The 16,420-nt window shown below is 45.3% G+C and overlaps 1 protein-coding gene across 1 annotated transcript in view; it reads left to right on the plus strand.

Annotated features, from left to right (window-relative positions):
• Window positions 1–380: 380 nt before the first annotated feature.
• ANKRD55 (ankyrin repeat domain 55) overlaps window positions 381–16,420 on the plus strand; it is a 37,896-nt gene continuing 21,856 nt past the window's right edge. The window contains 4 exon segments of the mRNA XM_060280253.1: window positions 381–435; window positions 10,242–10,364; window positions 13,903–14,033; window positions 14,786–14,895. Coding sequence (XP_060136236.1) covers window positions 381–435; window positions 10,242–10,364; window positions 13,903–14,033; window positions 14,786–14,895 — 419 coding nt within the window.

Here is a 16,420-nt window from a genome sequence, read left to right on the forward strand (position 1 = left end):
CAAGCTTTGCACATGCTCTGTCTGGCGCGATGGATTCTCATTCATCTGCGGAGACTTCAGTTTAAGCACGGCATTCTTGCAGCTGACGCTGCATTCTCAGCAGTGCCCTTCTCAGACACAGGATGAAAGATGGTTTATTTTCCCTGTGAAATGATGGTACCTTAGGTCATTTCCAATCAACATTTCGAATAGGGTCTTTTACAGATGGAAGATATTGTTCTTTGTCCATGACTGGAGTGTGGTTGCCTTTCTGATAAGCTGCAGCCATAAAGCAAATTTAATCCAGAAAGGAAGACTGGCGGCAGCAATCATTGAAATGCGTTGTTTGCTGGTGTGATATATGGGCTATTGCTACGGCGATTGCAGAGGTGAGGGGGGAAATGCAATAGGCAACCATGGATTTTAGTACTTCATCAGTGTTTGATCAACAGAAAGGTAAGCTGTTTGTATTTAATGCTAATGTTCATTCATGCTCATATGCCTGTTGCTGTTGCATTCTCATTCACATCAGACAGAACATTTCATGTTACATGTGGGAATTCTTAGACCATGTGAATTTCATGTCGAACTGTTCAATTCAACTATCTGCACATGTTGATTTTAAAAGGGGGATCTATTTCAGTTTGTTTTAAAGGCAGCCATTTCAGTATGCTACAGTATGGAAATGGTTAACCAAAAGAGGTACGTTCTACTGAGAAAACTGACTGTGTTTGACATTTTCCTCATATTTGACAGGAGATTTCTACTTTTACAGCTAGTTTATCTGCTTTCTGGGTTTCTTAGGCTTCTTGGTTTAAATAAAATATTATGAATTAAGTGCAAGCAGTTGAAAATTCAGTGGCTGGAGGTGCTCTCATCTTTCAATAAATCCTTAAATTAATGGCATGGGTACTGACAAACTACAAATGTCCAATTGTATATTCCAATCCGATAAGCAAAGGTGCATTTTATCCAGGAAAGGTTACTATAGAAATAAAATCGCTTGCTCTGTAGTGTGATGGCAGAATTTTATTTCTTGGATTTCAATTTAATTTACTCCATGATTCTTTATTCTAAATGCCCGATTCCAAAATGTCAATGACTTTTCATATGACTTCTGTACCCACCAAATGATCTGAAATCACGTCAGGCATTGATATTGCACCAAATAACAAGAACGAAAGGACAAGGTGTTGATGATCGTCCTCTGGTCTTGTGTTTGCACCTGCAAGTTGTATATGTTTGCTAGGAAAGCAGAATCAGGCCCATAGTGAAAAGCATCTTGGCTCTATGACTTCGTGAAAGGGCACAAGCATAATGTTAGAAGAATGGATGCTATCTGCTCAGTTTCTTTGCCATGTCAAACCAGTTGTATTATTTTATCTATAGACCAGTTTTCCGTGCTGAAGTCTCTGCACTATCTATTAATTTTTAAGAAAAGGCTAGTCATTCTAATCCACTCTAGTCACTGAGATGGGCATGCAGAGCTCTTCTACCTACAAATGCTTCTCCAGTTAATTTGACCAAGGGAGCAAAGCCATGAAAGATTTCCTTTGAGTATGTGGATCTGCCCACGTCATGAATGTGAATGGAGACAGAGTGTGCATAAAAGCATAAGAACTGCTGTATCAGACCGAAAGTCTATGCAGTCTGGCACTCTCTATCTCCAGCAGCACCCAATCACACGCAAACAGGAGAAGCTGACAAGCAGAGAATAATGGAGAATCCTTTGGTTCCCAAGCATCTTGGAAAAAGGAGTGTCTAATAGCCTAATTCTCTTGGAATAAAGAAACTCATTTCCCAGCTAATGAGGCTAAAAGCCACCGACGTACCTGTCCTTCATGAATTTGTCTCATCTGTGCCTAAAGCCATCAGATCACTAGACCTTTGCATCTTCATCACATGGCAAGGAGAGGGGGGAAGATAACTCTGGATCCTGGAAAGTGCCTCTGAGCAGGGGCGTACCCAGGATCAAAACTAGGGGGGGCAAGGGGCGGGGCCAAGGCATGGGAGGGGAGGGGCCACAAAGTGGGAATGTGGGCGGGGCTACAGAGCCCAGGTGAAAATAAAATAAACAGTAAAAACTACAGCAAACTGATCACATATTTTAGGAAGGGGTCCCCAGAGTTGTTGACCTTAGGGAACTGACACCACACTTGCGTATTATACCCCAGAGGACAGGATCACACTTCAAAATGACCTTAACAGATTAGACAACTGGGCCAAAGCAAACAAGATGAATTTTAACAAGGAGAAATGTAAAGTACTACACTTGGGCAAAAAAAAAATGAAAGGCACAAATACAGGATGGGGGACACCTGGCTTGAGAGTAGTACATGTGAAAATGATCTAGGAGTCCTGGTAGACCACAAACTTGACATGAGTCAACAGTGTGATGCAGCAGCTAATAAAGCCAATGCAATTCTGGGCTGTATCAATAGGAGTATAGCGTCTAGATCAAGGGAAGTAATAGTACCACTGTATTCTGCTCTGGTCAGACCTCACCTGGAGTACTGTGTCCAGTTTTGGGCACCACAGTTCAAGAAGGATACTGACAAGCTGGAACGTGTCCAGAAGAGGGCAACCAAAATGGTCAAAGGCTTGGAAACAATGCCTTATGAGGAACGGCTTAGGGAGCTGGGTATGTTTAGCCTGGAGAAGAGAAGGTTAAGGGGTGATATGATAGCCATGTTCAAATATATAAAAGGATATCATATAGAGGAGGGTGAAAGGTTGTTTTCTGTTGCTCCAGAGAAGCGGACACGGAGCAATGGATTAAAACTACAAGAAAGAAGATTCCACCTAAACATTAGGAAGAACTTCCTGACAGTAAGAGCTGTTCGGCAGTGGAATTTGCTGCCAAGGAGTGTGGTGGAGTCTCCTCCTTTGGATGTTTTTAAGCGGAGGCTTGACAGCCATATGTCAAGAATGCTTTGATGGTGTTTCCTGCTTGGCAGGGGGTTGGACTGGATGGCCCTTGTGGTCTCTTCCAACTCTATGATTCTACATCAACTAAGAATGTGTTATCCCTTTGGTTGATATTTTCCTTCGATGGTCTTGAGTATTTCTTAAGTTGTCCTATTATTTTATTTTTTCCTTTTTTACTGTAATTCAAATCTCAAATGTTTAAGATGAGTAGAAAACATTTAAATACATTTAAAAAAACCTTTTCAGTATCCAGAATATACTCTCTTTACATGCTTGCTCAAAAGTTAAGTTCCAACTTATGTTTGAATGAGATGGAAATAAATTGTTGGTTCTGGGTCACTATCACTTTTTGAAGGTACACATTAAAAGTGGATTATACATAAAAAGTCTTTAAAAAGCCTAAGGGAATGTGTGCACACGCACATGCATATATATAACATATATATGCCACCACTCAATTCACTCTACCACTTGAGCAAGAAAAACTTAAAGAACTGTAGGTTAATTTTGAATAGGGAGCTACTACTAGCTAACTCAATCACTATAGAGCAAGTTTTCAGCCTGTTTTCCACTTCCTCACCCCAACTCCTACCAAAGCATGTAGTATGACAGTGTAGTCTGGCCCATAGGATGAGCCCTGAGTTGTTAAATATATATAATCAACCCCCAGTTTCCAAATTAAATTTTACTAAGATTACAGCTGGAAATATAAATTCTACAGCAATTTACCTACAGCAATTTACAGCCCACTGAATTTGGCAGACTTACTTCTGAGTAGACATGTAGAGGATTGCCTAACATAGGCTACTTACAGCATAATCTTAAAAAGGATTCTCAAACTTTTTTTGTAGAAAGGAATGATCACACATGATGTTCAACAGGTGATATTATTTCCTAAGAAATACTGGTAATCCCCATGTTTAACTTGTGGAATCAGGGGAGAGGATTGATGGGAAGAAGGATTTTCAAATTGGGGGGGGAGGCAGACGTGAACCTGAAGCGACGGCGGCGAAGCGGAGAAAACCAGCGGCCGCCTAGAGGAGAAGAGGGAAGTCTGGGGGTGGGCGGGGGGGGAGAGAAGGGAACCAGGCTTGGATCGGGGCCTCCGCGGAGGTCTGGAGCGAAGCCCCGGCCTCCGCGAAGCGATCCGAGGCTCCGTTGCTGCAGCGGTCTGGCAGGCGCCGAACAACTCCCGACGTTCGGGAGACCTTTGAGCACAGCCGCGCTGTGCGCATGCGCCCTGCACGGCGGCTGCCGGAGTCCACAGCCGCGCTGTGCGCATGCGCCCCGCTTTGCGCGTGCGCAAAGGTCTCCCGAACGTCGGGAGCGTCAGCCCTTGCCCCCTCCCACACAGCGCGGCTATGGTGGACTCCGGCGGGCGCCTCAGGCGCCGCACGGCTCGGGCACAAGAGACTGCTGCGGGCGCCGAACTCGCGCTCCGCTGGGCTGTCCTCCGCCTCTGCCCACCAGCCCCCTGGCAGCGCCACTCTTGCCCGCAGCTGCCCGACCGGCCCTGCCTCTAGAGTAGGGCAGCGCCCCCCCTGCCCCGCGGTGGGTACGCCCTTGCCTCTGAGGATGTGCAGAGGGGATGCCGTGCCTCACTGAGGCTTCTACACGTTTGAAATTTAGGGCAATGATAGAATTAGCACCTCTCATTTTATGAATTAATCAATTTATTGCTTTTATCAATGCCCACACCTCTGCAAAGCTGCATGTGAGGACTAGCTTTTGCCTGTGTGCCTCCGCACTTAGTACTTGTCATCATCTGGCTTTTTTTTTTTGTATTCAGAGACAAGGCAGACAATAGGGAGCAACCCATTGCGCTTCCCACTGTCCTCCATTGACCTCATCCCGCCACTGGCAGCCCCCACTGCCCCCGGTATTCGACAGTTTCTGCCAGGCTTCTCAGCATTTGGATATCACATGTTCATCATGCACCAGAAGATAATAGCTTGCAGTTTGCCTGCTTTCCGTCCCTTTCCACAGAAGTATCCTAAACTATCAGATGCTATGGGAATGCTGAGAGGAAAAGGAGAAGGATGGGGGGAGAAATGCAAGCATTTTACCTTTGGGTGTTCATGAAGGACAGGAATAAATTAAAACCTGTGCCTGCAGCTGTTTGCGAGAGAGAGAGTCTTTCTTCGTGAAATCCAGAGCTCGAACGTGCAGTTGTATGCATGGGGGGGGGCTGTTATTAGACATTATTATGAATGAATGGGAGTGAGATTGAAGGGATCCTCAGTGTGGTATCCTCTGGTAGGCCGACTCCCTTCTCAGAGCTCCCCACCGCCTTGCTCATGAGGCTGGTGGCAGGAGGGGAGCAGAGGAAAGCAGCTACAAAGCTTCTCTGGTGAGCGCAGTGGTAGCTTGGAGCCACCATGTAAATGACCCTCCGGTGCCCCGATGCAGTATCACTGCAGTGCATTGTGGGAAATCTAAATGGTGCTCCTCTCCTCTAGAGCACCTGAAAAGGAATGTCCATCAGCAGGGAGCCCTGCCAGGTCAGGTGCAAATGTTTGTTTACTTATTTATGTTTGTTTAGTTATTGTCAGGGTTGTTAAGACTACTCCTGAGTAACGACCTTTCACATACTTGTCTTTCAAAAGTCTTTATTGGTGCACGTTATTTACAGTGTAGTGAGCTGTCGGTTTCATGTCTTCTCATTCCGTATCAGAATCCGGCACTGCCCCTTTTCGCGACTTTGACCAACATAAAAGCCTCGGGACAGTGAATCTCCTCCCCTTTCTCCTCCTCCTTAATTCCGGTGTTGGGGGGAAGGGTCTACGATCTGCTTTCTCCCTGTCCACCCTTCCCGCCTCTCTCTCTTCCCGCCTGTGGAGCAGGGGCTCTCCCATGCTGCCAGAGTCCTGGCACTCCTTCTCCGTCTCCTGACTAGCCCCTTCAGACCCCTTCAGACCCCGCGCTTTCATGACTGCTTGGAGACGGACTGCTCCTGATGAGAGGGGGGGTTCTCTATAATCCCTCCCCCTTACGGTTATTTATTTATTTATTTATTTGTTGCATTAATATCCTGTAGCTCCAAGTAGCTCCAGGTGGCAAACATGGTTCTCACACCCTCCAACTGGGACATGCCAAAAACTGGGTCATGCATCTTCTGGGGGCGGGCTTCCACACGAGTCATGTGACCCACCTGTGATTGTGGCCTTACAAGATGTGCTTTTTTTAGGGCTGGGGGGTGGGGCTGTGACACCAAAGGTTGATTGGATGGACCCAGAGTGTGGTGAATGTGTCTTTACATGACAGTGGGTTGCCTACTGCCCTTAAACAGGAGGTAATGCATCCATTCCTGAATATGCCCACCTACCTGTCTGCATCTTGGGTAAGGTGGTGGACAGAGGGATGGCTGAGACCCTGCAGGAGTTCCTGGAGAATATGAATTCTTTAGATCCATTTCAATCTGGGTTCAGTTTTGGGAGTGAATCAGCCTTGGTCACCCTGATACGTGACTTCTATCAAGAATGAGACAGGGGGAGTACAGCTCTGTTTCTGTTTCTCAGTGGCTTTTGATACCACTGAGCATGGCATCCTCATGGACCGGCTCTGTGGGATGCATATTGGGGGCACTGTTCAACAGTGGTTCCACTAAGGGTCATGTCCAGAGAGTAGCATTAGGAGATTGTGTTTCAGCCCCACAGGGTCTGTGCTGTAGTGTACTACAGGGTGCAAATTTGTCCCTAACGTGACATCTCTATTATGTTGACCCTGTCCATCCATATGAAGCCACTAGGTGCGGTCATTCAGACCTCTGAGTCAAAATGTCATCAGCATGCTGGTGACACATAGCTCCTCTTCCCCATAAAATCTGAATCAGTAGAAAGAGGCTGTACATGATCTGGACCGTTGTCTGGCTGTAGTAGACGAGGGCCCATAAACTAAACTTGAACCCTGGGGAGATGGAGGCACTGTGGGTTGGTAGTTTTCGTGTCTGGGACACTGGCACATGATCTGGGTGGGATGGCACTCTGGACATAACAGAAACGGAGTTTGGATATATCTTTGTCACTTAGATACCTTCAGTACCTTTTGCCAGCTTTGGCTGGTGCACCTACTATGGCCATTCCTGGACAGGAAGAGTCTGGCCTTGTTACAAGAGTGGGAAACCGGTTTTGGAAATTGTTTTAAATTGAATTAATTCAGTAATGATTTGTAATAATCTGGAAAAATCAATAAAAATAATTGGGGGACTGTGGCTAGCACTGCCCGTGACAGCACATGGCCCTCTGGCTCCATGCTCTAAACATGTGCATTTTCAGCGTATCTGAAAAGGGATGCTTTGAAATTGGTAGCTCTGTGCATGCCACATAATCAGGATCCCCAGTCAATCAGGGGTCTATTATCACATAGAACTCCTACAGGGACGAAGCTGCTCTAGAGTAGGGACCCCTTTGCAGATGTTGTGCTGAGCAGGCGTATGGCAAGGGATGGCGCCAGCAGCATGGTCCCACTGCCCCCCCTCTTCCCTTGCATCTCCAACAGATGAAGATGGTCAGAAGAGGGCTTATACATATGTGAATGTCCTATCCCACTCTAAATATCAGCAGCACAGAACATGTGATTTCTTGAGCACTGACCAAAGGCCACAGCACATATAAATAGTTTCATCTGAGTCAAAGGACCATTAGTTGCTAGGCTACCTTTCTGCTTACCAGAAAGAAAAGCGCCTAGTCTACTTGACAGTTACTGCTGTTGGCTGCAATCATGCAAATCGATGGGAGAGGAGGGAGGGGATTGGCATAAATCTTTGCAGACTTCGATGCCTTTGAGACAGCAGCAAGTGCTGAGCAGCAGCCTTATTGTGGATTCCTCTTGCGTAGAAATCACAGACTAACTAAACCACAGGCTCTTACACTTCCTTCCCACTGTGCATCCTCTTCTGCACAGGCCAATGAAGCACTGCAAGATGACAGCGCAGGCATATAGCATGGGGCAATCTTCTTCTTCTTCTTCTTCTTCTTCTTCTTCTTCTTCTTCTTCTTCTTCTTCTTCTTCTGCGATCACTCATAGCTGAGTAAGATTGTCTTCCATAAACACGTTTTTAACAATGGGACCGTGAGTGACTGTGGAGGCCAGTTCTGGATCCACACGTCCTTCCACAGTGGGGACATTGATTTCCAGGCGGGAGTTGATCACGGTGTGGATTTCCAAGTGTGCCTTCCTCTTAGCACGTTTCTCCCTTGCGTCCTGAGATCGAGTTTCTTCAAAGCCCATTACACCTTTGGTCAGGGCCGTCTTAAGCATACCTGTCGCCCTGGCGCCCTAGTGCGACGGATCCCTCCGGCGCCCCCACCCCGTTTCCCAGCGCGGCTGCCGCCTGGAAGGCCAAACCCCTGCGCAGCCCAGCCTGGCCGTAGGGCTGGCCCTGGGCCAGGGGGCGCTGCCCGCCCCCTGTTGCAGCGCCCCTGCACGCGGCGGAGGTGGCCCGAGGCCTGTGCGCCTCCGGAGAGCGGCCTGAAGCCGCTGAACAGCTGAGAGGCGCGCCTGGGGCGGCCTCCGCCGCACCTCTCAGCGGACACAGCGGGCACAGCGGCGCCCCTGGTGGTTTGGCACCCTGCGCCACCGGACCCAGGCCTAGAGACGGCCCTGTCTTTGGTAAAGGCTGTTCTCCAACTGGAGCGCTCACAGGCCAGTGTTTCCCAGTTGTCAGTGTTTATACTACATTTTTTTAGATTTGCTTTGAGACACTCTTTAAACCTCTTTTGTTGACCACCAGCATTACACTTTCTATTTTTAAGTTCGGAATAGAGTACTGTAGTTGCTTTTGTTACAGAAATTGGGTGCCACCCCCAGTCTTTGCCGAGTGGTAGCGAGGTTCCAGGGGGTTCCAGGTGTTAACCCAGGGCATGTGCCGCTTTGGAGAATTGAAGATGCAGTGGAGACTGTATTATACAGTACCATAACTGCATCAATGGACTGCCAAATCTCAAGAGTTTGACCCCCGCTAAACATGTATGTATGTACATATTTAATCTCGGGGGGGGCAGGGGCCCCTCTCTGATGGCTAACAACCACAAAATAATATTTTAAAAAACGTTTAACTTCTTTAAAAATTAAAGCACATTGAAAGCCTATATAGCAATACTAAACTAATACTAATACCAGCAGAACCAGCATTAAAAATGTATTGAACTCTCAGATTCTAAAATTTCCGGGTTGAAAAGCACCTCCACTTTCACACACACCCCAAGCCAGGTAGAGCACACAGGGCCTCTACTCCAGGCACGGGGATCCTGGCCCTTCCAGATGTTCCTGAATCACGACTCCCACCCAACAGTCCCAACCTGCATGGCCAATGGCCAGGGATGATAGGAATTGTAGTTCAGCAACATCTGGCAGGACAAAGGTTCCCCACACCTGTTCTACACCAAAGATGTCACAACAGAAAAGGCCTTGCCTAACTGCATTTTTTATTTTTATTTTTATTATTTGTTACATTTATACCCCACCCTTCTCACCAAGGTGCCCATGGTGGCAAACGCTTCTATGGTAGAAAAATAGTTAAAAATAAAATATAGCTATATTTTAAAACAGTTTAAAATATCTAAAAGCATTTAAACACGATGAAATAATTATTTATTTAGAAAAACTAATAAAAAACAAAGCATGTGTCTGAATAGGCCTGCTGAAACAGAAAAGTTTGAGTTACTTTTTGTTTAAAAAGTGACTTATAAGTGCAAGTCATAATTCATAACAATCTAGATCAGGGGTCACCAAACTTACCGCGCTTCGGGCCGGTGCCTGCAGCGCCGATCGCGCAGCAGACCTGAGGGCGGGGAGCACACAGGAGTGCACACACTATTTTCTGGCACACTTCCAGGACGCAAGAGCACCGGAAATAGCTTGTGCACATGCGCACGGGCCTCCTCCAACCCGGAAGTGCGCCGGAAATGACGCTTGTGCATGCGCGCAAGCTATTTGCAGTGCTCCTGCAACCCGGAAGTGGGCAGCCGCACCACGCCAGTAAGAGCGGGCAGCAGGTGGCGGGGTTCGCCATGGGCTGGATAAATGAGTTCTTCGGGCTGTATCCAGCCCGTGGGCCGTAGTTTGGGGATGCCTGATCTAGATCATGATCTGCAGCTTCCATCATCACCAAAGTACATTAAAGACGTTTGGATTCGAACAGCAAAATGCCTGCCTGCCCTTTTATGTTAGGATTTGCTCCTGCATTGTGAAATGATGTTTTTCTTCCTTCTTCTATGTGACCGTCTTTAATGTGAGGGCTGTATTTAACCTTGTCATTGATCTTCTTGCAACCCCGCCACCACCAAAGACAAAAACAAAATCTTTTGTTTTCCCTGCCGCTTTTATTCCCACAGGCGATTCGGCAGAAGAAATCGACCTGACTCTGGTATATCAAGCAGCAGCTAATGGGGATATCAACACTTTGACGGCTGTCATTCGTGAAGATCCCTCAATACTAGAATGCTGTGACAGTGATGGTAAAGCGATTCTTTCTCTGGTTTTCAGTTGCTAAAAGTTGTAACTAATTGCTATGGTTCTGCTGTTTTTAGCATCACTTTCGACATCACGGTATCACGGCTAGAGACTTCCTTTTTTACAAGTGAAAGAAAAGGGGTAGCGATTACAGTAGGTCTTTTAAGACACATTCTTCCTCCTCTCTGTTCACAAAAATATATGGCCCAATCATATATTATAGCTGCCCAACTCCCAGAAAGCGAATTCTTCTGTGTACCTAATAACAAGCTGAAGGGGTTGAAACTCAGCAGGACAGCACTGCTTTGTATGCAGAAAGCCTAGAGGTCAAATATTTATTTTTGACATTTATATACAGTCATACCTCATGTTGCATTCCACTCTTGTTATGGACTTTCAGCTTACGAACACGGCAAACCCAGAAGTATTTACTTCCGGGTTCTCCGCCCGCACATGTGCAGAAGCGATCTGCGCGCTTCAAGCATGTGCAGAAGCGCTCAATCCCGCTGCGCACATGCGCAAAAGAGGAGCTCAAGTTGCGGACTTTTTTGATGCGAACAGCACTCCAAAACAGATTGAGTCTGCAGCTAGAGGTACCCATGTACCAACTTTGGGATGCGGGTGGCGCTGTGGTCTAAACCACTGAGCCTAGGGCTTGCCGATCAGAAGGTCGGCGGTTTGAATCCCCGTGACGGGGTGAGCTCCCATTGCTCAGTCCCAGATCCTGCCAACCTAGCAGTTTGAAAGCACGATGTGCAAGTAGATAAATAGGTACTGCTTCGGTGGGAAGGTAAACGGCATTTCCGTGCGCTGCTCTGGTTTCGCCAGAAGCGGCTTAGTCATGCTGGCCACATGACCCGGAAAAACTGTCTGCGGACAAACGTGGGCTCCCTCAGCCCGTAAAGCGAGATGAGCGCCGCAACCCCAGAGTCGTTTGCGACTGGACTTAACGGTCAGGAGTCCTTTACCTTTTTATACAAACTTTGTCTTCCAACAATCTCAAGGTGCTACATGGTTCTCTTCCCCTCCATTTCATCCTCACAACAACCCTGTGAGGTAGGTTAGGCCCAAGGTCACCCAAAGAGCTTCATGGCTGAGTGGGGATTTGAACCCTGCTTTCCCAGGTCCTACATAGTAGTCCTACACTCTAACCATCCACACCACACTGGCTCTCAATTTCCACAATCCCCAGCATCCCCAGAAAGGCCTTGGAAAACCTCTTGCCTGAAACCCTAGAAAGCCACCTCTAGCCAGAGCAGACAAGACTGGGCTAGATGGACCAATGGTCTATTCAGTATGAAGCAGCTTTGTATGTCCGTAACTGTAATCCTAAATGTTCACAAGCAGCAAAGCAATGCAGACTTACTGTAACTGTGAGAGATTGAGAACTATATACTATTTGAGAACCGAAAGGGTACAGTAGAGGGGAAATGTGTGGTAGCAGCTCTGGGTTTGTTTGTTTTCAGCGTAGGAACAATAATGTCATCTGTAAGAGTTTCAGGACAACTGTTCTGGTTAATGAATGAGGTAACAACAGGACTGCTTTACTATTGCTTGTGACAGTTACACATACGAGAAGTCAGAGGACCAGCAGGGATGGGGGAATAAAGAAAAGACTGGTGAATACTTTCCTTTGCTTTGATGGCAAACTTCACCCTAGCAGTTTAAGCAGTATTGCTTTTCTGCAAGATTGTTTGCCTTGCTGGATGAAAAATAAAGGTTGCCTTTCAGCTGGCTGCGGATCTTTTGTTTTAAAGCCTGCTGTGTTCTGTCAGTTGAGCTTATGAAATCTGAAACACCACTGAGTTCAAGGACACTTACGCCCAGGTGAATTTTAGCAGTATCAGTCATTCTTTCTTGTATCAAAAAACCCCATGCTTGTGGGGATGTTTCCAGCTTAGCTAGAATTAGCTACCTGAATTACTAGTTTTCCGTATGCAAGGAGCTTTTGACGTGCTTCAAACAACAGTCATTTGAGTTCCTGAAGTAGCATAGTCTAAGGAAATCTGCACCCAGGAAGGCTGAACTGCATGATTTTTCTGAACATTTGAATTACCGGTAGCTGCTGTTGTGTAAAGACATACCCCCCCCCCGGCTGCCCTGAATGTCCAGCACTGTGGCACAACTCTGATGACCAGCGCCAGAGTGCCAAATCGGAAGGTGCATCCCTACTCATGTCCCAATTTGGAGGGCAAAAATGTTGGAGGGTATGTAAAAGAGCTATCTGTACATTTCTGTGCCACTCTACGTAGCTTGGTGTTCACGACAGAAGTGTGGAAGATGGAAGCGAAAAAGGAAAGTAAGAGGCCAGTGACTAGTTCCCCAATTAACTACTTGGATCTAGTTAATTAATAAAAGCTGCACCTAAAAATGAAAGTCATTAGGCTGGTCTTTCAGTCACGAAACATTGCTTGCTACATCCCCTATGGTTGCTGCTCCTCATTCCACAGTTTTTCCTTTTGATTTGCCTCATTCAGTTTCTGTGCAGCTTTTGCACTGCAGAGGACAAAATTTGCCAGCATGCAAAATGATCAGTGCATTAATAGACAAGGGATAAGAGACAAAATGGTTGGCAAATGAGAGGCATAGAAATATCCTAGGAGGTAAACAGTGATGTGGAATAGTAGGTATATCATATGTGTTGCAGGAATGACTATTATGTGGGGCTTTTACAACATGAGAGCTGTGAGAGGAATTCTGGATTGCAGGAAGCCACGGTTTGTGGGTCTAACATCCTATTCCCCCCCCCCAATCTCTGCCTCACTCTCAAGCCAATAGTACTGATTCCTATGCCTAGGGGTGGGAGAGAAATTTGATTCAGTTTAAAGGTAAAGATGCCACATTTTCACTTTCCAAATAATACAGTATGTGAAATGAAATACAGCCATCTTCCAAAATGTGCATTTCCTGAATTTTGCAGTGACGTTTTTCAGCCAAGTCGGGTGTACAAAAAATTATATACGAAAGGGCACATTTTAAAATGCATATATTTGTGAAAATAACACACACACACAAATGCATTCTGTGGGCTCCTTTGGGAGGAAGGGTGGGATAAAAATAATAATAAATTATAGTTATAAGTATAGGGGAAATTACTTTGCAAAAGTGCTTGTGCGTTTTAGTTAGGACTTAAAATAAGGAAACAAATAGTCTGCAACCCTAAGTGAAGCAGTTTGGAGCCCAATCTCCCCCCAATTTATTCTGCTCAATGGGGGCAACTGGTGGGTAAGGTAAGGCATGAAAATAAAAAATCTTGAAAGGGTAGTGGGTGTAATTTACTTTGGTATCTGCCTCAGATTACTTCCCTTCCCCCTTTCTCCCCCCTAAGCTAGCTAGATACAGAATAAACACACATCAACTAACACAGTCATATAATATAACTAACTTATGTGGAGTTTGAAATTGGACTCTCCTGAGAGGTTAACAATACTTCCAGGAGTGCAAGCACTTTTTAAAGCCAAATGAAGCACTTGATATACTATACAGTCCATGTGTTTTTGTACTAACTGTGCCTTAAACGAAAGACATTTTTTCCTTTCCAAGGCTGTACTCCCTTGATGCACGCCGTCTCAGGACGCCAGCTTGATACAGTGAAGTTACTGCTGAAGATGGGAGCCAATATCAACACCCAAGATGCTTGTGGCCGCACGAGTTTATCTCTGGCAACCTACCTGGTATGGAGCTTTCCTTCCCCTGTACATAGTTTTTAGGAAAAGTCAACAACAACAAAAGCAGCATTGTGGAACTATTATAGCATATGATTAATACTGGCAAAATATGACATTGTCAAAGGGACTGCTAGCAGTTTAAATGAGGTGTCATTAAAAATGCATTTGTTAAAATTGCAACAGTTCCACTAGGGTGTTTTTTTTAAGCACACACATCATCTTCTGAAGTAAACATTTCCTTTGCCCAGCGTTATGTAGAATATCTCTTCATCAGAAAAATTGTCGTTCAGTAATCGTATGCTGCTGAACTAGAAATTGCAAAACAGAAGGACATGTCCTATAGATTCTACCTCCTGGTTGTTATAAATTATTTCATTGCACTGGAAATCATTTTTTGTATTGTGTTCATGGACCCCCTAGTTCTATGGACCACAGGTTAAGAACCCCTGCTTCAGCAGATGTAATGCCATGAAACATCAGGAAAGGTAGACCTACAAATTAGCACAACCTCTGAGGTCTTATTAACTCAGTATTTAAGTCCCAAACCTAGAAATATAGATTGCAGTCCTATGTCTACGTCTTACCTAGGAGTAAGACATGCTGGAATCAATGGGACTTGTTTCTGGGTAGTCATGCAAAGGTTGCACTGTTACCTTTTTAAAAAAATGATTGTTGAAGCAAATTCATATCCAGTACACATAGTTAAAAAAAAGTCTGCTGGAATTTGAACAGCCTTTTTCTTTTTGATTCACTTTCAGGGCTGGCTGGAAGGTTGCGTCAGCCTGCTGAGAAATGGTGCCAAACAGAACATCCCAGATAAAAATGGAAGGTTGCCACTACACGCTGCCACTGCTGATCCCAATGTCAGGTATTCTCTTTGAAATCACCAGACAGCTACAGATAATTAATCTTTTAATAGATCTGTAATCTGTAGCTTTTTCATTATGGCTCATAGTGGTTATAGCATGGTCCCTCTTAGGTAATAAAAGAGGTTGATAAGACTCATTAGAATTTCAGCCTTTTTGTATTATTAATCATACTTTTCTACCTGCCTGGGCGTCCTGTAGTAATAATTAACTGCACATAAAGGGTTGCTGGTGAAGGTTTTCACAGCTGTGGTGTTGCTTGCTGTTGCGGCTGTCTCCTGATTGAAGTGCAGAGTGTTTGAGGACCAGGACATTCGCAGGGAAACCAAAGTGCTTGTTTACAAAGCTATTGTACTACCAACCTTACTATATGCTTGTGAAACATGGACCACTTATAAACGCCATCTCCAACTCCTCGAAAGATTCCATCAACGGTGTCTCCGAAAAAATTTTACACATCACTTGGGAAGACAGGCGAACTAATATCAGTGTACTGGAAGAAGCGAAGATTCTTCAACATCAACTTTGTTGGACTGGTCATGTTGTGCCTGATGATCGTCTTCCAAAGCAACTACTCTATTCCGAACTTAAAACTAGAAAGCGTAATGCTGGTGGTCAACAAAAGAGGTTTTAAGACTGTCTCAAGGCAAATCTTTAAAAATGTAGTATAAACACTGACAACTGGGAAACACTGGTCTGCGAGTGCTCCAGTTGGAGAACAGCCTTTACCAAAGGTGTCATGGGCTTTGAAGAAACTCGATCTCAGAATGCAAGGGAGAAACATGCTAAGAGGAAGGCACGCTTGGCAAATCCACACCATGATAAATTCCCACCTGGAAACCAATGCCCCCCCTGTGGAAGGACGTGTGGATCCAGAATTGGCCTCCACAGTCACTTATGGACCCATTGTTAAAATCATGTTTATGGAAGACAATCTTACTCGGCTATGAGTGATCGCCAAAGAAAGAAGAAGAAGAAGTTGCTTGCTGTACTTGAACTCTGGGGTGGTATTTAATGCAAGTTTTATTCAGAGTAGACCTATTGAAATCAATGGACCCTAGTCATGCCCATCAATTTCCATAGGTTTACTCTGGCTAAAACTTACATTAAATACCACCCTAGGGTCTATCAGTCATCAAAGTACAGAAGAAGTGTCTGGTGCTGCTACTGAACTTGTGACCAAGAGAGGTTCATATACAGCCACTATTCCTATGAAGGATATCCCAATGGAGCTTCACATATATACGGTACTATAGTTTCTGCAAAAAGTGCAATTGCGGTAACTGCAGAAACCAATGAGTGTTCATGAGTACAGCCTCCATATGGAAAAAAACTAGTTCATGCAAATGCTCTTCCTATTTAGAAATGTCTCTCTGCTGGGTGAACAATGATCAGGCATTAACATAATCCACACAAGAAACCATAAAGGGGGATTTAAGCCTCTTGTTAGTTTCTTCAGGATTGTGCCAAGGTAAGTAAACAGCCACAATTCCAGACAACCACATCCAACACTGTGCAAAAGGTTGA

Source organism: Zootoca vivipara, chromosome 11 (assembly GCF_963506605.1).
Source record: "Zootoca vivipara chromosome 11, rZooViv1.1, whole genome shotgun sequence".
NCBI classification, from domain to species: Eukaryota; Metazoa; Chordata; class Lepidosauria; order Squamata; family Lacertidae; genus Zootoca; species Zootoca vivipara.